This window comes from Meleagris gallopavo, chromosome 1 (assembly GCF_000146605.3).
Source record: "Meleagris gallopavo isolate NT-WF06-2002-E0010 breed Aviagen turkey brand Nicholas breeding stock chromosome 1, Turkey_5.1, whole genome shotgun sequence".
In the NCBI taxonomy this organism is placed as follows: Eukaryota; Metazoa; Chordata; class Aves; order Galliformes; family Phasianidae; genus Meleagris; species Meleagris gallopavo.
Genome location: NC_015011.2, coordinates 105,784,701 through 105,801,021, shown reverse-complemented (window position 1 = coordinate 105,801,021; position 16,321 = coordinate 105,784,701). Strand labels below are relative to the sequence as shown.

Sequence of the window (16,321 nt, the reverse complement as noted above, 5' to 3'; positions counted from 1 at the left end):
AAAACAACTTGGACCTGGACTTTTTATTTATTTGTTTATTCTTTGACAGATCTAACTCCACTTCTGGATCCTTTGAAGTCAGTAGCCAAATTGTCTCAGATATTATTTGGGAGTAGCAGCATGCTGGTAGCTTGGTTTATGACTGATGACAAAGATGTTGTCATCTTGGTATCATACTATGTAGTACCACTTAGAAGAGTGTTCACAGGAAAAGCCAATCCCAAACAGTACAAAAAACAGAAAGTCTGTATGCCTGAATGGAGTACTGTTTTGATAAGATCAGACATCACAAAGAGCCCTTCCCTTCAGCAGGAATTTTCCATTCTTTGTGCTAAAAAGGGATAAGGGAAGATTAAAAATAAAGGAATGAAATAAGCAGACATAGAAGGAGCACAGAATTTCAACTGCTGCATTAGTAGGTGAGCCATAAAGCCTAAGACTGGCAAGCTGGCACAGCATCAGAAAAACAGAATGCAGAATGTTATTAGAAGATGTTTTGTTACAAATGAAAAGAGCCCTTTGTTCATCCTTTTAAGAATTAATATAAATGCAGTCAGAGTGATACATTAAGATGGTGACTTGTTTTTGCCTGCAATCTCTGAATTTTAAAGGCGAGATACTTAATGATATTACTAGCAAGGAAATTGCAGTAGGTGTAGGAGACCCAAGAGCTAATTAATGAATAAAAAGAGCTTCAGAAGTGAGAGGAAGAAGACAAAGACAAATTCAGTACATGTCTTTGAAGATGCAGGTAGATTTACAGGCAGGAATTAAGAGAAGTTGTTCAGTTTCAAATAACTATAGAGTTCCTTCAAGATTTGGGACTTGAATGGTTTTCTTCTCAGACTTGCTTCATTTGGTTGCACAAAAGGCTGCTTTGTTACTGTGTGATACTGTTACTTAAGGACTCTGAACTCAGCAGTTTTAAATGAGTTTGTGTAGTTGCAGACTGTAGGAGAGCAAAGTATAGCTCTCTTTTTGCCAACTAATATCACAGCAATCATTACTTGAGTTGATGAAATTTCACAGGAAGCTACTCAAGGAATACTGGGTGAACCAACTTTCAGCTATGTCCTTTGATCTGATATTCACCGGAATATTGATATCCCCACAGGTTTTTATGTTAATAACAGCAGGAATGACAACAACAGCAATATTTCTCCTTCAGCAGTGCCTCATTCTGCAGTGCTGCTCCATGTGGGAATAAGCTATCTCCTGTTCAGTGTACAGTCTTCTGATGACCCAGAAGTTGTTTTGAATTATTACTCGTGGAAAAGCATTCATACCTGAGAGCAACCAAACAAGCTGACTCCTTGGAGACCTTCGTTGCTTAGCCTCCATGCAGTCAGGTTTGGTTTGAAAATGGCAGATTGGCAATTGCTCATCCAGATCGGCTTCTGCTCCAGACCAGTGATGGATGTCAGCATTTCTGTCTTCTTCACTCACTCACTTGCTAACCATGGCATGAAGAAAGAGTCTTGTTAGTTGTTCAGCTGCCTGCCTCCACTTCTAAAGAGTATCTGCAGTTTTTTCTTTTTTATTCTGTGCTCACTTTTCTTCAAACCCAGCAGTTGTTAGCTCATCTCTGAGCATTTTCAGTGCAGTTGGGGAATTAAACAGGGTTCTTTTGGGGCAAAAAGTTATAATGAACTGAAATGCAGTTTCAAAAAGAAATAGAATTTTTTGGAGACATTTATCTTTGTTACTGATCTGAGAATTGACAGTATTTTTATACATGGCTGATTCAAGTAACTCCTAGTAATCTGTCTATCAAATAGATTTTCATTTTTGATGTAGATTGATATTAGCCTGACATCTATTCTGTTTTCTTCTAGATGCAAAGAGTTTGGCTGAAATGCTCATGAGGTAAGAATAAATTTAATGTTTTTAAGTTGGAAAATATCTGTCAGCTATGGCACTGTATTTAAACATTATTTAGAGACCAAAGAAGTAAGTCTTCTGTTGCTAAAACCTTTTTCAAAGCACACCATTTGGCTGTTTGCTAAGAACTAAGACACACTGATAGTTAGAAATAGGGGAAAAAAATTATGGATAATATCTGTGAATATGAATACATCAGTAAAAAAAAAATGAGAACTATTGTATTAGTAGATTAAATTACAGAACATGTGCAGGTCCAGTGAGACATTTTTTCCTGTTCAGAAAAACATTTTCATAATATGTGCCAAACTAATAGCTCTTAAGAATCACAGAATCACAGAATCACCAAGGTTGGAAAAGACCTACAAGATCATCCAGTCCAACCATCTACCAATCACCAATAGTTCTGACTAAACCATGTCCCACAACACAAAATCCAAATGTTCCTTGAACATCTCCAGGGTCAGTGACTCCACCACCTCCCTGGGCAGCCCATTCCAGAGCTCAACCACTCTTTCATAAAAGTAGTATTTCCTAACGTCCAGCCTAAATCTCCCCTGGTGCAGCTTGAAGCCATTCCCTCTAGTCCTATCACCGGTTACAAGAGAGAAGAGGCTGGACCCCAGCTCACTACAACCTCCCTTCAGGTAGTTATAGAGAGCAGTAAGGTCTCCCCTGAGCCTCCTGTTCTCCAGACTGAACAATCCCAGCTCCTTCAGCCACTCTTCAAAGGCCTGTGCTCCAGGATGTGAAACTATCCAAACATTTCAGTTATATTTATGTAATATTTCAGTTATATTATGTAGCTGCTTATACCCTAAGGTATATAAGAGCAGAAAATCCACTTATTATTTTTCAATTCTTTTCCATCAGTTCAGGAACCAGAAATCTAATTCAGTTGTGGAATTGCAGCAGAATGACTGTTCTGGCATCTCAGTTTCTTTAGAGATGGAAATTTCATATCTTCAGTGTTTACTGTTTTGTCTGGGGAGAACACTGAACATTTAAAACTGATGCATGTATTTGAAAATGAGATCAACAAAGGTTTCTAAGTTCAAGAGATCTTTGGTTAGCTAGAAAATCTTTTTATTTTTAAGCAACACATTGAGAATGTCACAGATATTTCGTCAAATGAACTGTACTAACCCATGACAAATTTCATCTTCTACTGTAAGAATATACTCACCCAAGGTGACAGATGGTTTTAGTGTGAATTCAGCTCTGTGCCATCAGTCTGCAGATACACGTGCGTAGTCCCATTGATTTTGACAAGACTGGTCATGAAGGGTCAGGTCATGCTGTTCCTATTTGCAAGTTAGAAACCTGCTAGCAGTAGATTGCACATTTAAACAACTTCAAGAAGATGTGCTGTGATATATTTTCATGCCCCCAAAAAAAGGCACAGTTTAGCATATGCATTGTGTCTGTTCCCTAAAGAAACCTTGTGTGGTCTGGTATAGAACTACTGGATGAAGATATTCAGTCCCAGTAACAAATACACATAATATCTCTGCGATACTGGTAAACCTCTGCCTTAGCCCTGCTTAGCCTCACCAGTCTTACTATCTCTTCTGGAAAGCCATTTCAGAGTCTCATTCCTCTGATGCTTAGAGAACTATTAAAATTCCAGCATAAATGGCCCATTCTCCCTCTGCCAGTGCTACCGTGAACTTGTAGAGCTTTTTACCCTCACCACCTGATACACTAGGAGAGCACTTGGATCCTTTCCCAGTCTTTGGCTGAGAGCTGTCCTTCTGCATAATTGTCTACCTCATAACCTGGATCTTTCAAATTGATGCTGTTTTGGGGAGCTTTCCACAGGCTACATTCTCAGTTGATTCTGATATAGCTAATGAAATAACTATATCCCAAACCTGAGCCACCAGCCATCATTAGATCACAGAATTACAGAACTGTGAGGGCTGGAAGGGACTTCTAGAGATCATCGAGTCCAACCCCCCTACAAAGCAGGCCCCCTACCACAGGCTGCACAGGTAGGTGTGTTCCTGAAGATTTAGTATATTTACAGTCAAAGGATAAAAATCTCCAAAGCACTTGTGACCTATTATAAAGCTCCTTACGTCTTGTATCTTTTAGATTTCAACAAAATCTGCTGTGGTACACTTATCAAGAGAGAGGGTTGTGCCTTGTTCCTTGAGTATTGGACATAATGCACTCCTGCTTGCTAGGGAGGGCTGAAGGATAGGGAGAGCTATGTGTACCTTGCCCTTTGCGGAGATTTTTATGAGTGTGTGTAAAGCAGATTAAGAATGGAGCTTTAGTCTTCGCTTTGAAAGTTGCCAGCTTTGGCTGTTTAAGTCAAATCTCTGGGGAGCAGGGTAAGCTCCAGCAGTTAGCAGTTTAAATGGAGCTGCACAACTTGTTGGCTGATACCTTAAACAAGCAAATAAAAATCCCTGTTTCTGTAAAATCACAGCTTTTTGATGATTCTTTGCAGTGAAAAGATAGATACAGACAAGTTCTTTGTAGTAGTTCTCTGTGAATTAGTATAGAAATTGATTGAGCATTCTAATTTTGAACACAAGATAAAGAATATTTTCTACCTGAATATCCTTTTGTCTGACTGATTGTTTACATGATTTAGTTTTCTGTATATTTTTACAACCATCTATGTGGATATTAAGAAGCAGTGAGGTGGCTTAACTCTGCCAGCACGCAGAATGACTTTGTAGTGCCACATTTAATCCCTTTACGTATCTGGTATGTTCTAAGACTCCATTGTGCATACAGACACTTTCAGTCACTCAGATCAGTATTTTTTTTTTTATTAAAGATTTAGAAAGATTGTTTAATGAGGGATTATTCTTTTAACACTTTTAAAATACATCACATGCTGTATTGCTCTGGAAAAGGGCTTGTTTATCCACAGACCATACATAAAAGCTGTACCCTGTCAGACCCAAAGGAATAGGTGTTTCCAAGTATCTGCCTATAATAGTGACCAAAAGCAGACTCTAGGGTAGAGTAAAAGACAGCAGCAAATAAATACTGACTCATTCCCCAGACAAACTTCCAATCCCCAACAATTTGAAGCTCAGAGATCCATTGAAATATAGAGAATGAGCTGTATTACACATAGACCCTTACAGAGTCTGACAGATAAAGAATAGCTGTAGCACATGTTTAAGTTTTGGAATTCTGTATCTGTAAGTGAATGAAAATGCAGTTAGATGCAACTCCTCTCTTCAAAGAATTAGGTGCTAGACTCCACATCCACCAGACTGTTAAAAGTTTTAGATGACTGGATTTTCCTAGGTTAGAAAATATTTGGGCACCAAATTTATATTGCAATCCTAAAAATCTCTGCTTTGCTGCCAAGTCCCTGGAGCCTTAATTGCTGTTGGCACTTCAGGTTGGTTTTTTTTAAGCTGAAAGTTGAGCTATTATGGTCTACAGATAATAATTTAAAATTCATCGACTAGAAAGAGATAGCATGCTAATCAGCAGTAATTCTTCTTGCCACTGCCAATTGCCTGTCCTGTGTTTGGACACTCCATACCGCTGTGCTTCTACATAGAGGAGAATTAATTAGACCAACAAGAAAGAGAGGAGAGATCACCCACGATGAAGCAAAACTCAAGATTAAGAGAGAATTTTCCTGAGTGTAAAAAGGCCTGAGTTTCACTTCAGACTTGAAAGATTTTCCTTGCATTTTGTACTAAACTCTCCCTGGTATCAAGAATGAATTCAGAGTTCCCTCTGGACAGGTGAGCAGTACACCTGCAAAGACGTGGAATGTCCTCCCACTCTCTGTAGTCCAAACACTTATTTGTGAATGGTCAAATACTTTCGCAGTAGTGGGGGTACAGGGTGTCTGTAGCTTCTAGCTCTAACCACAATCCCAAAGTCTGCATCCTCTGAGGAAAACATGTCATTTAATCACTTTGCCTCCTACGTCTCTGGTGGGCAGACAAAGGGTGCAATGCATCTACTGGACTTGATTTTATACTGCATTAATTGTGTATATATCTGATGCATGTATCCAATAATTATTGGATCACTGATTATTGGTTGAAGTTGAATCTCATAAGTTCAGTTTTCTACTTGATCTCAGTTTTGGTGTATGATTTTGGACAAGCCCAATGTAACCTGACTTTTGAAGGGCAGCATAATTGGAATGCAGATAACAGAGGAGTTTCTGATTCTCTTAATATTTCTGTAGGTTGAGTGAAAACAAGTAGGAGAGTGGCACCTAATCCATGCAGAGACTTTGCAGAGACTTCGAGAATATCAGCGTGGAGTTTATCTGCATTTTAGAATCCTAAATGTTTGTGAAAATTTATGTGCTTAATAAGACACTGTGACTACTGTTGTCCACTGATTATATATAGAGACAAGTCTGGCTGCCCTGGGTAGCTCTCCTGATATTTTGCTTCCAGAGTGATTAAATGAGGCACCAGTTGTAGACTGAATGCATTTCAGCTATCCATCTGTAATCATGGCAATGGTGCTGCCTGATCTCTGAAAGATACGGACATTAAAGTCTGTGAGATGCCATAGATAACGATCGTGTTGGGGAGCACAAGAGTAGTGTAACACAGAAGGTGAGAATCAGCCAGAGATACGCACCTGCATGCCTTGAAGGTCTTCAGTGTGTGTCAGAATTACTGACCATTGAGTGACGAGGAAATTCCTTATAAGAAGGACCTGGGGGAACCTCCCAAACCTGGAATAGTTAGGTTAGACCAGGAATAGTTAGACCAGGAAGCTCAGGCAAATCACCTAGTAATGTGGGCTCATCCAGCGTACATCAAAGTACATTAAACTGCAGTGTAGAGGCCCTCACTCAAGAAAGAAGTGAGCTTATCATCAAGCAGCTTAGTCCTCTGAAGATTCCATTTATAACAATAATTCATTGCCAAAGGGGAATTAAACTGAGTGATTTACAGCTTCTTTACACCAGAAAATGAGCCTCCACTTGAATTTTAAAGCTCTGATACGTGAGTACTTGCATCATACCATTAGCTCATTTAGCTCAACTTTCCTCAGCCACCCTACCTAAACAAGTATTCGGAAGTATTTCTTCTCAAAGGAGTAATTACATCTGAAAGGGCAAAAAGTTCCTGGGTTTTTAGTGCAATCTGAAAATTTCCTGGTGCAAGCTCTGTACTGGAAATGATTATAGCACTCCATTTTACTGTGCAGTTTCATTTGCTTTTAGAAGACAGCTTATTTAAGAAGTCATTTTCTGGTACACAAACTTCAAAATGAAATTGTTTCAATTTGCACGATGATAAAATAATTGGTTTATATTCTTTTGTAGAATATTGCATCAATCAATTAGAAATAATCCATGAATGCAAGCAAGTTTTGCAGTTTTACTTTCTCAACATCAATAGACCTAAAACCTTTATTTATTTTATGTAATTTGTTAGTATTAGTGGAATCCCTAGCAATTTATTTGCTTTTTCATTTATCAATTCTAGTGATATTTGGAATTAATCTAATGAAAAATAATGAAAATTTGAAAAATAATTAGAAATTACAAGACATCATTTTCCTACCAACTTGTTCAATCAGCTACATATTTCATATGTAAGGTCAGAAAAGGTCAATTCTACAAACTTATAATTAATTTCATTATATTGCAACACTTGAAGAAAACTGCATTAAATTTTCAGGAGATCACTGCTGAAATAAATAGACCAAATCTTTGTGTATTAATCTAACATAAATTAATACATGTATTTGTTCTGAAGAGGGAAAAATAAGATGTATTATTATTTTGCTGATTATTATTCCATTATTTTTAGTTTAAGCTAGACCTATTTCTATTTAGGAAGTCTTCAAGTATCTTTTCAGTCAGGCTAACTCTTAATATGTTTACCTTTCTTCTGTTTCAGCAAGAATACCAGGACATCAGACACACTTAACAAGCAACAGCAAACATTGAGGATGCACATAGACATTCCCAGAGCACAGCTTCTGATTGAGGAGAGGGACACGATGGAGACCATTGGTAAACTCTTGTTGGACTTATTTTTACTGGTTAATGTAACAGGCACTTTAGATAGACATCGTTTACCTCACACGTTTCCTCTCTCTGCTCACATCAAGAAAGAAGAGCTGTAGAGTAATTTGGCACATTTGAAAAATTAACAGTTTTTTTCTCCTTTTTGAATTATCTTCTGCTTTATGTGCTTTCAATACTATATTTAAAATAACTCAGGACATTAGGAAATTGAAACTAGTAGAATGAACAGCTTGAAGAAAATGGAGACTGGCAGTTTAATTATTTTCATTTTAATTTCTCTTTTGGCCATGACTAGATGGCAGAATCATAGGCATTACTTATAAGGAAAATGAAATTCAGAAACTACAATACTGCCATTCAAACCATTGAACAACCATCTCCTTAAACTTACATACTGCATATTGTATCCACCTTCTTGTATCAAATCATACGATCAATATTTTGATTTGTTTTCAACTTCTGTGTATCTATGCAAAATTCAAGTCAGAATGTTTCAGTTGTCAGAAAACAGTATTTCTCATGTGGCTGGCATATAGCTGAAGTCTCATGTAAACAGATTTGCTTGCTTTTTTCAAACAGTCAAAACACAGCATGTTCCTGATCTCATGGCTTTATGGGTACACACTGGAAAGACTCTTCAGAACAACTGATCTTACTGAACTTCCAACTTTTGGGGATCAAAATCTATGCAGAAAAAGAAAATTGATGGTTGAAAATATCAGTATTCCAGGGACTGTGTAGCTGGAGAAGCCACCATGAACTGGAAGCAGCATCTCTCCATCTCCTACTCATACTCGTACTAGGGGAGGGACAAAACTTCTTCGGTCCTGTATCCTGTCATTCCTGAGGTAGTCTAGCATGGTGGGCAGTTAACAGTGCAGTGGATTTAAAGAAGAGGAGACCTACACTCAAACTGAGAAACACTTTTTAAAAAAAAAAAATTAATTTTAATTTAAGTTACCTATGTTTGCTGCTTTGATGTAGTGTATTGTGCCAGACTTCATCCTGAAGACAGTTTTTACTTTTGATTTACAATTTATTGCAAAGCAATATATGGTTGTGGTAGAAAACCATTAGTGCCTTAACTATAGACGTGCAATTTGTGCCTTGGAAATAGCCAGCTCTGCTCAAAGTACTCAGAATAAGCAGTCACTTTGGCAGGCTTTGACATTGTTTACTGCGAAGAGGCTTTATTTCCAACCTGAACAAGAGCTCATCTTCTGCCAGACAGAATAATTTGATTTCATAATGTTCTTTCTATTTATGGCCTTCTTTGGGTAAAAAATGCTAGATATGTTTTTGTGCAGAATTGTTCACATTAATAGTGTCTTGTCAACTTAAAACAAAATAAAAAACCCTCAAAAAAGGCACCAACAAAAAAACACAACACAGGAATGTTTAGAAGAAGTGCATCAACCTCTGCGCAACTGCGAATGCATAGAAACCCTATTGCTGCCATTGCCTCTAGAAATGCATTATAAAACAATATAGCATAGCATAGCAATAACTTTTTGTGGATTCTATTACTGTATAAATGGCTAAGAAGATAAAGAATGCAAAAGAAAATATGATAGCATGTATATAATTGTTCTGTGAGCACAAATTCAGTGGGAATTTTATCATTGTTAAGCCTTCCACAATCAAGAGGATCAAATCTCTCTCTGAAGCAAAAGAAATACAATTTGGTAGTCACAACTGAGAAGAAAAGTAAGTGCAGTATAGCACTGGCTTTCTGCAGGCAGTATGATCTGTGTAGGAATTTGATTAGCATATTTTTCTCCACAGAGGGGCAATAAGCAGCCAAACTACAGCAGCAAAGGTCAGTATTCAGTCATTCTTTGCAGTCCTTCCAAAGGTCCAGCTTCATCTCACACCCTTCCTTCCAACTGACAGGAAAGCTCACAGTCAGCTGGACTGACTATATTGTGAGAAAATCATATGATTCGCACAAAGCTTCCAGAGGTTTTTTTTTTTCAGACCTCTGGTAGGTAGTGAGGTTTGTTGCAGGCAGGACTCCAGTTCAGAGAAAGATGGTAGGACTAAGTCTTCAGCTTCCAGAAGAGCAAAACGCTAGACTTAAGGATGCTTAGCTGCCTTAAAATAGTATTTCCATTGTATTTAGTGAGGTACTAAGTTACTTAAATGTAGGAGAATCCCGAAGACAAGTCTTGGGTCATGGTCACCCTTCTGCAATATTCCCTCTGTGGAGAAAAAGCTGACTTGTAGAGGGTTAGTTAGCAATATTATCTGAAGACCTCTTTTTGGAAAGACATGGGTGATTACACTGAGGACATTAATAATTATGCTAATGAAAATAAATGAACTGAATATAAGCCTTATGAGGAGCAGCTGTGAGAGCTGGGATTGCTCAGTCTGGAGAAGAGGAAGCTCAGGGCTGATCTTACCGCTCTCTTCAACTACCTGAAGGGAAGTTGTGGTGAGGTGGGAGTTGGCCTCTTCTTCCAAGTAACTAGCAATAGGACTAGAGGGAATGGTCCCAAGTTACACAAGGGGAGATTCAGGTTGAACATTAGGAACTACTTCTATTCCAAGAGAGTGGTGAGGCAGTGGCACAGGCTGCTCAGGGAGGTGGTGGAATCACTGTCCTTGGAGGAGTTCAAGAAACATGTAGATGTTGAACTGAGGGACGTGGTTTAGTGCGAAACATTGGTGATAGTTGAATGGTTGGACTGGATGATCTTTGAGGTCATCCGACCTTGATGATTCTATGATTCTATGAACATATTGCTGAATGGATCAGCTGAGCCCTCCAAAAATGAAGGGCAAGAGGGCAGCATTCAAGACGGAAGAGAAGGAATTATGGCCAAAAATATTTATACAAAATTGAGCTTTAGAAGGATGCTTAACGGCTTGTCTTGGTTGCACAACTCCAAGATTAAACAAAATTAGCAAAAATAAACCTATTCTTTATTTTTTTGTGAACTTTGAAATTTAACCTAGAAGCTCCCAAGCTGCTGTGCACACTTCAGAACCATCTTCAGCCCTGAACAGAGGTGAGAGCTTCCACTGTCTTTGGTGAAGCCCAGCTGAAAATAAGTTTGGGAACTTACACTGGACCTATTATGTGAACAAAAATGAAATACATTTTTCAAAATCTGATGGGTATTTTTGCTTGCAGATGACAGATCCACGGTTCTACTAACTGATGCTGACTTTGGAGAGACATCTAAGCAAAAATCACTGACTGTCACCCACACTGTACATTACCAGTCTGTGTCACAAGCTACAGGACCACTAGTGGATGTCTCTGATGCCCGGCCAGGAACAAGTAAGTGTATAAGAGAATATGTTATCTAGGGAGTAGAAAGTGGTAAGAAAATGAATATGGTGCTCCTGCATCCTCATGGGGTTTTCTCTGAAAGCTGAGAGAAGTCTATTTAGGTTAGAACATTTCTTGTAAGATTGAATTTAATGATTTAATATGGTAAAAATTGTGTATCTGTATCTGAAATGCAGGTGTAATTTGAAATAGTTCATACTTGGTTTTAATAAAACCAAATGCATGGTAGATTTTAATTTCTAAAATGGATTGAGTAAATTAGCTTAATGGCTTTTGATGCCTAATACATATAATTTTTAGTGAACAATCTATATTGTATTTCAAAATAAGTCCTCTTTCCTTACCTCTCTGTCAGGGAAGAAATGAATTTCTCATTATTGCTTTTCTGAAAAAGTCATATTTCCAGTTTTAGTTATTATGGTGAATTATTTTTTCCCAGATATCTTTATGCTGAGTTATTCTTATAGTGATTAAAATCTACAATAAATTAATACACTTCTGAAAATCCTCCTTAATTTTTCTCTTGAATGTATTCCATATCTATGCGAATGGAAAACAAATTTACTAGATTGATGGAATATATATAAACTATGAACATTACAGAAATACAGTTCATTACAGCATGCAATCTCTGAAGTCTCTTGGATTATTTTCATCCCCTGACAGTTTCAGAATTTGTTTACTTGGTGAGTCCAGTGAACATAAATGCTGAAAATTTATTTGTGTCTTACTTAAAATGAAGACTATTTAAGAAATCTTCATTTAGTCTTTATTACCACACCAGTCTTTATAGATGACAGCTGTTGTAGTCCTGACCTTGCTGATTTTCTAACTCTGTTAGTTTTAAGTTATGGTTCATTATTTCTTGAGAATTAGACTAGTACCATCATGTAGAATTCCTTTTTTGTTTATGGAGAGTCGTGACATTTGCATTAGGAAACTCAAGATACCTTTATTTTCTTCTGGAACCAATCTTTTCTCCCTCCTCTGGTCCATGTACACTGTGGCAAACCTACCCAGTAAGAGCAAAAAAAAATCATCCAGATTTCTGTCATGTGAATAGATCAAATTTGGATGAGTAACCAATTTGCAGTCCATTCTTTTTCCTGCCTTTTCTAATAAGGAAAGATGTATCACCCCAAAATTACCTGCCTGTCCCATGGCACAGCAGTCTATAGCACTGGCTTCTTCCATTCCTCATCTCTTTATGTGCAGTTATGTGCTTCAGTCCACTGGATACAGGGAGAAACTTCCTTCAAATTGAACTGGTGCTTAACTCGTAAGTAGGAGCATTATCTGTGTTCAGCCCAGCAAGAGAAATTCATCAACACTTTTGTTATTTGGTAAAGACCTGATTGCACTGCACAGAGCTGGACTTGAGACGTTAATGTAGCTTTGAGAGAAACTACTACAATATTTATAAAGCTGCTTGTGCAGGACACATGGCTCAGGTTGCAAATGTGCCTATCGGAGCACACTCAAACCCAGCAGTTGCCAAATTTTCCCTTACAGCTATTTCCAAATTGTTCTGTAGCTCTTTTATGCTTACGAACCTTTTTGTTTCATGAACCTTTTTGTTGCTCACCTCAGCATTCTGCACTTTGTTTCAGCATGTGGCAGTGGTAGTATCTTAACAGCTGCGGCACCAGATGCCTTCTGTTTTCCATCACACAGGCAACGGAGCTTGCTGAGTCCTGGCTACAAAGTCCCTTCTGCAGGCATGCTGCTCGGCACGTGCTCAGCAGAACTAGTGCTGACCTCCTGCACGGCAGCAGCAGGCTCTCCCACCCTCCTCCATGGGTGAAGTCCTAGTGAGTGAGCATCAGAGAATGGTTGGGGTTGGATGGGACTTCTGGTCCAATCCCAGCTCCAGCAGGGACACCCAGAGCAGGGTGCCCATGACTGTGTGCAGGCGGCTTCTGAAGATCTCCAAGCAGGAAATTCCACAGTTTCTGGTCAGACAGTGCCAGTGCTCGGGCACCCTCACAGCACAGAAGTGCTTTCTAATGGTCAGATGGAGCCTTTTTTGCTCCAGTTAGATCCCATTGCCTATTGTCCCGACATTGGGCACTACTGGAAAGAGTCTGGCTTTGTTTTCTCAATTCCTCTGACAATATACTGATGATAACCCTCCCCACCATGCCTTCTCTGTCCCAAATCAAACATTCAGCACCATGCTCTGTGCTTTCCCACCGGCACTCTCCTGTCCTTTGTGACTTCCCTCAAAGCAGGTACATCTTCTTGCTTCTGGCCATGCAGCAGCCACATGCCAACTTTCCACAGCTACTACTACTGATGTTTCATACTGACAGACTACACTGGGCATGTTGTGCCAAGTGTGCTTTTGGATGCTATCCATGTGAAGCTGTTATGTGCTGCAGAACCATCAGGATCAATTATCAATGGCACTAAGTTCATATTTTTTCACTGCTGCTGGGGGGGAAGATGTGAAATGTGAGACAGAACAAACCATAAATGGTCTGTTACCTCTTTACATATTCTTATTGGGAATCCTTAGGCAGAAGAAATGTTCAGAGTCATTATCTGGGTCTTGGTTTATTTTTTTAAATTGCTTCTGCTAACGTCTGTTACCTCAAAGACTGACAAGTGCGCTATTTGAATGTCAAAGAATATTTGCATAGATTTGAATTTTTCATTTCTAATACCCTTTCTCTCTATTGTTAGTAATATCATTTCAAAAGCTGCTAAGAGAATTTTTTTCAGTGCTGATTTAGAAACTTTCTTTTTGCTTAATAATGTTTTTTCTATTCCACTTGCTTTCTTATGTACCAGAATCACTTTTACAGAAGAATTATTTGTTAACAAAGTCATAGAGGTTGATTTTGGTAGATAATTCATTTTCACTCTGTTGGTCACTAGATTTTCTCTATATATTGCTCTATATATTGCTGAGCTTACATAAGTAGCGGTAGATTTTTTAAAGATTAAGACATTTTACTTATTTACTTTTTTTCTAAATCGTCAAAATTTTTGAGCCTGTCACTACTGAAACTCTGAGGGCTCTGATATAGCCTGTGTCTTAAGTCCTGACTACTTGAAATAAAAATATCTGGAATCTGTAGCTGATCAGTACCATATAAAAGTATTAGTGAAGTGACTAGAATAGGAAACTATACCACCACATTTCTGAGCACATGTTGTTACAAACAGAGCAGTTGCCTGGTGCAGGAGGCTTCTGAGGACACATCAATGCTAATTTACCTGAGAATTCACTTGGGATGTGGTGTGAAATCCCTGACCAGATCTATTTGCTCTTCCACTTCTTAATAGTTTTAGTGCCTGAGAACTACTTGTGTTGGAGTAATGACCATGTCAGTGGGAGTCTGGTAGGTTTTTCCCTTTTTAAAATGTATGCTTCCATTACAAAGAGGGTATTTAAAAAAAAAAAAGTGCTAGTTCCTTGATAATGAACAATTTTTTTTTCAAATTGGATGAATTGAATTAATGAATTATTTCATTTTCTACAAAGAACATTATGCATCCTTTATTAACCAACATGAGTCCCTTCTGAGAGGGATTGTTTCTTTCTCTGTTCAGTAGCAAAGACCTCTCTCTGTTACCTATTGCAGATCCTACCACAAGGAGGAGTGCCAAAACAGGACCCACAGCTCGCAACCGCTATGCTAGTCAGTGGACCCTCAACAGACCTCACCCCACCATATCAGCTCATACCCTCACCACAGACTGGAGGCTGCCCACTCCCAGGCCAGCGGGATCTGTGGACAAGGAAAGCGATAGCTACAGTGTCAGCCCCTCACAGGACACAGGTATGGGGCTAGCTGCAATAGCATTCTTGGCCCATTATATATTTCATTTGGTGCTTAGGTGCTGTTATTTATTCCTATTTAGGGTGTTTTTTTCAGTAGGCTATTCATAACAGCTGCCACAACTCCATATAGTTCTACTGAAAACAAATACTATTGCTTTAGTTTCTCATGCTACATGCATAATGGAATTATTTGAAAGCAATGGTAGTAATTGTTTTGGTTGCCAAAGCTCTGTATTTCCCGTGTCTGAAGGAAAAAGTAGAATTTGCTGCATGAAATGGCATTGACCAGGAAGGGACAGTATTAGTAAGCAAGAGTACAAACTGGTCAAAGATGGAGATGTTTTAAGACTTGAGCTACACCAAGGTAAGGTGTTTCTTCTGTGTTTTTTTTTTTTCTTTTTTTTCCCCAGCTATGTAATATATTTGTAAGGATAGTCTAAGCTGAAAATAAAAGGAGAGAGGAGCATCTGCAATTTGAGTCCAAACCAAAATCCTTACATAACACTAAATATTATAGCATCTAGATCTGAGTTTCCTGAGAATCAAAATAGTTCTTGTTCCTCTAGATGTAAATGGGGAGAAACTTAATACACATTATGCCTGTCTTCATTTCCTCTTGATGTATTGACATTATAAATGGAATTTTAATGGAAAAATAAAGCTATCTCCTTCTGCCCTACTCTGAACCAATTACAAAATCACAGGGAAAATGAATGAATAAATGATCATACAGAAGAATAGTTAGGAAGCAAATCTAATAAAGATTATATTTGAAAAAAAAGTAAAATATTTTTCAAATGTTGACCTGACAAAAATGAATCTGGGCATGTTCTGGCCTCCTCAAAACAATTGCCCATCTCCTCTCCTGATTTGGGAGAAAAAATGTGGGTAATGTAAGAGAACTATGTATTAGAGAGAGAGAGCAGTAGATGCAACTGGGCTTTCACCATTAAAAAAGAACCCAACAATATTACTTCTATAAGAACAGGGATCTGATTTCTCTTGCATCCAGTAGGTTGAAATTCTCATCTCTTCAGAATTCATTCTCTTAAACTTGCAGAGCAGTATGTTGTCTTCATAGAGTAATGCCACTCAACAGATACCTCCAGCCAACTAACAAACTTCTCAATTATTTCTTCAGGTAGAAGGATCCTGAGTCTTTAAAAATCGGTTCTAACAGCTTTATATAATAATAGTATAAATAATAATAATATAAAAAGCAGGTGTTGTCTCAGAAACACTTATTCCAGATTTCAGGTGTGCTTGCCTTTTGTCACCCAAAGTTATTTTCCAATGAGCTTGGCCAAGGCAGGGAATTCAATCTGCTGTCTAGTTTAATTGACAAACTACATGC

The 16,321-nt window shown here is 38.2% G+C and overlaps 1 protein-coding gene across 2 annotated transcripts in view; it reads left to right on the top strand.

Annotated features, from left to right (window-relative positions):
- DSCAM (DS cell adhesion molecule) overlaps positions 1-16,321 on the top strand; it is a 177,763-nt gene that overhangs the window by 141,754 nt on the left and 19,688 nt on the right. For both annotated transcript variants that reach the window (XM_031556926.1, XM_010723842.3), the window contains 4 exons: positions 1,836-1,866; positions 7,746-7,861; positions 11,016-11,165; positions 14,768-14,965. In XM_031556926.1, coding sequence (XP_031412786.1) covers positions 1,836-1,866; positions 7,746-7,861; positions 11,016-11,165; positions 14,768-14,965 — 495 coding nt within the window. The remainder of the gene's footprint in view (positions 1-1,835; positions 1,867-7,745; positions 7,862-11,015; positions 11,166-14,767; positions 14,966-16,321) is intronic.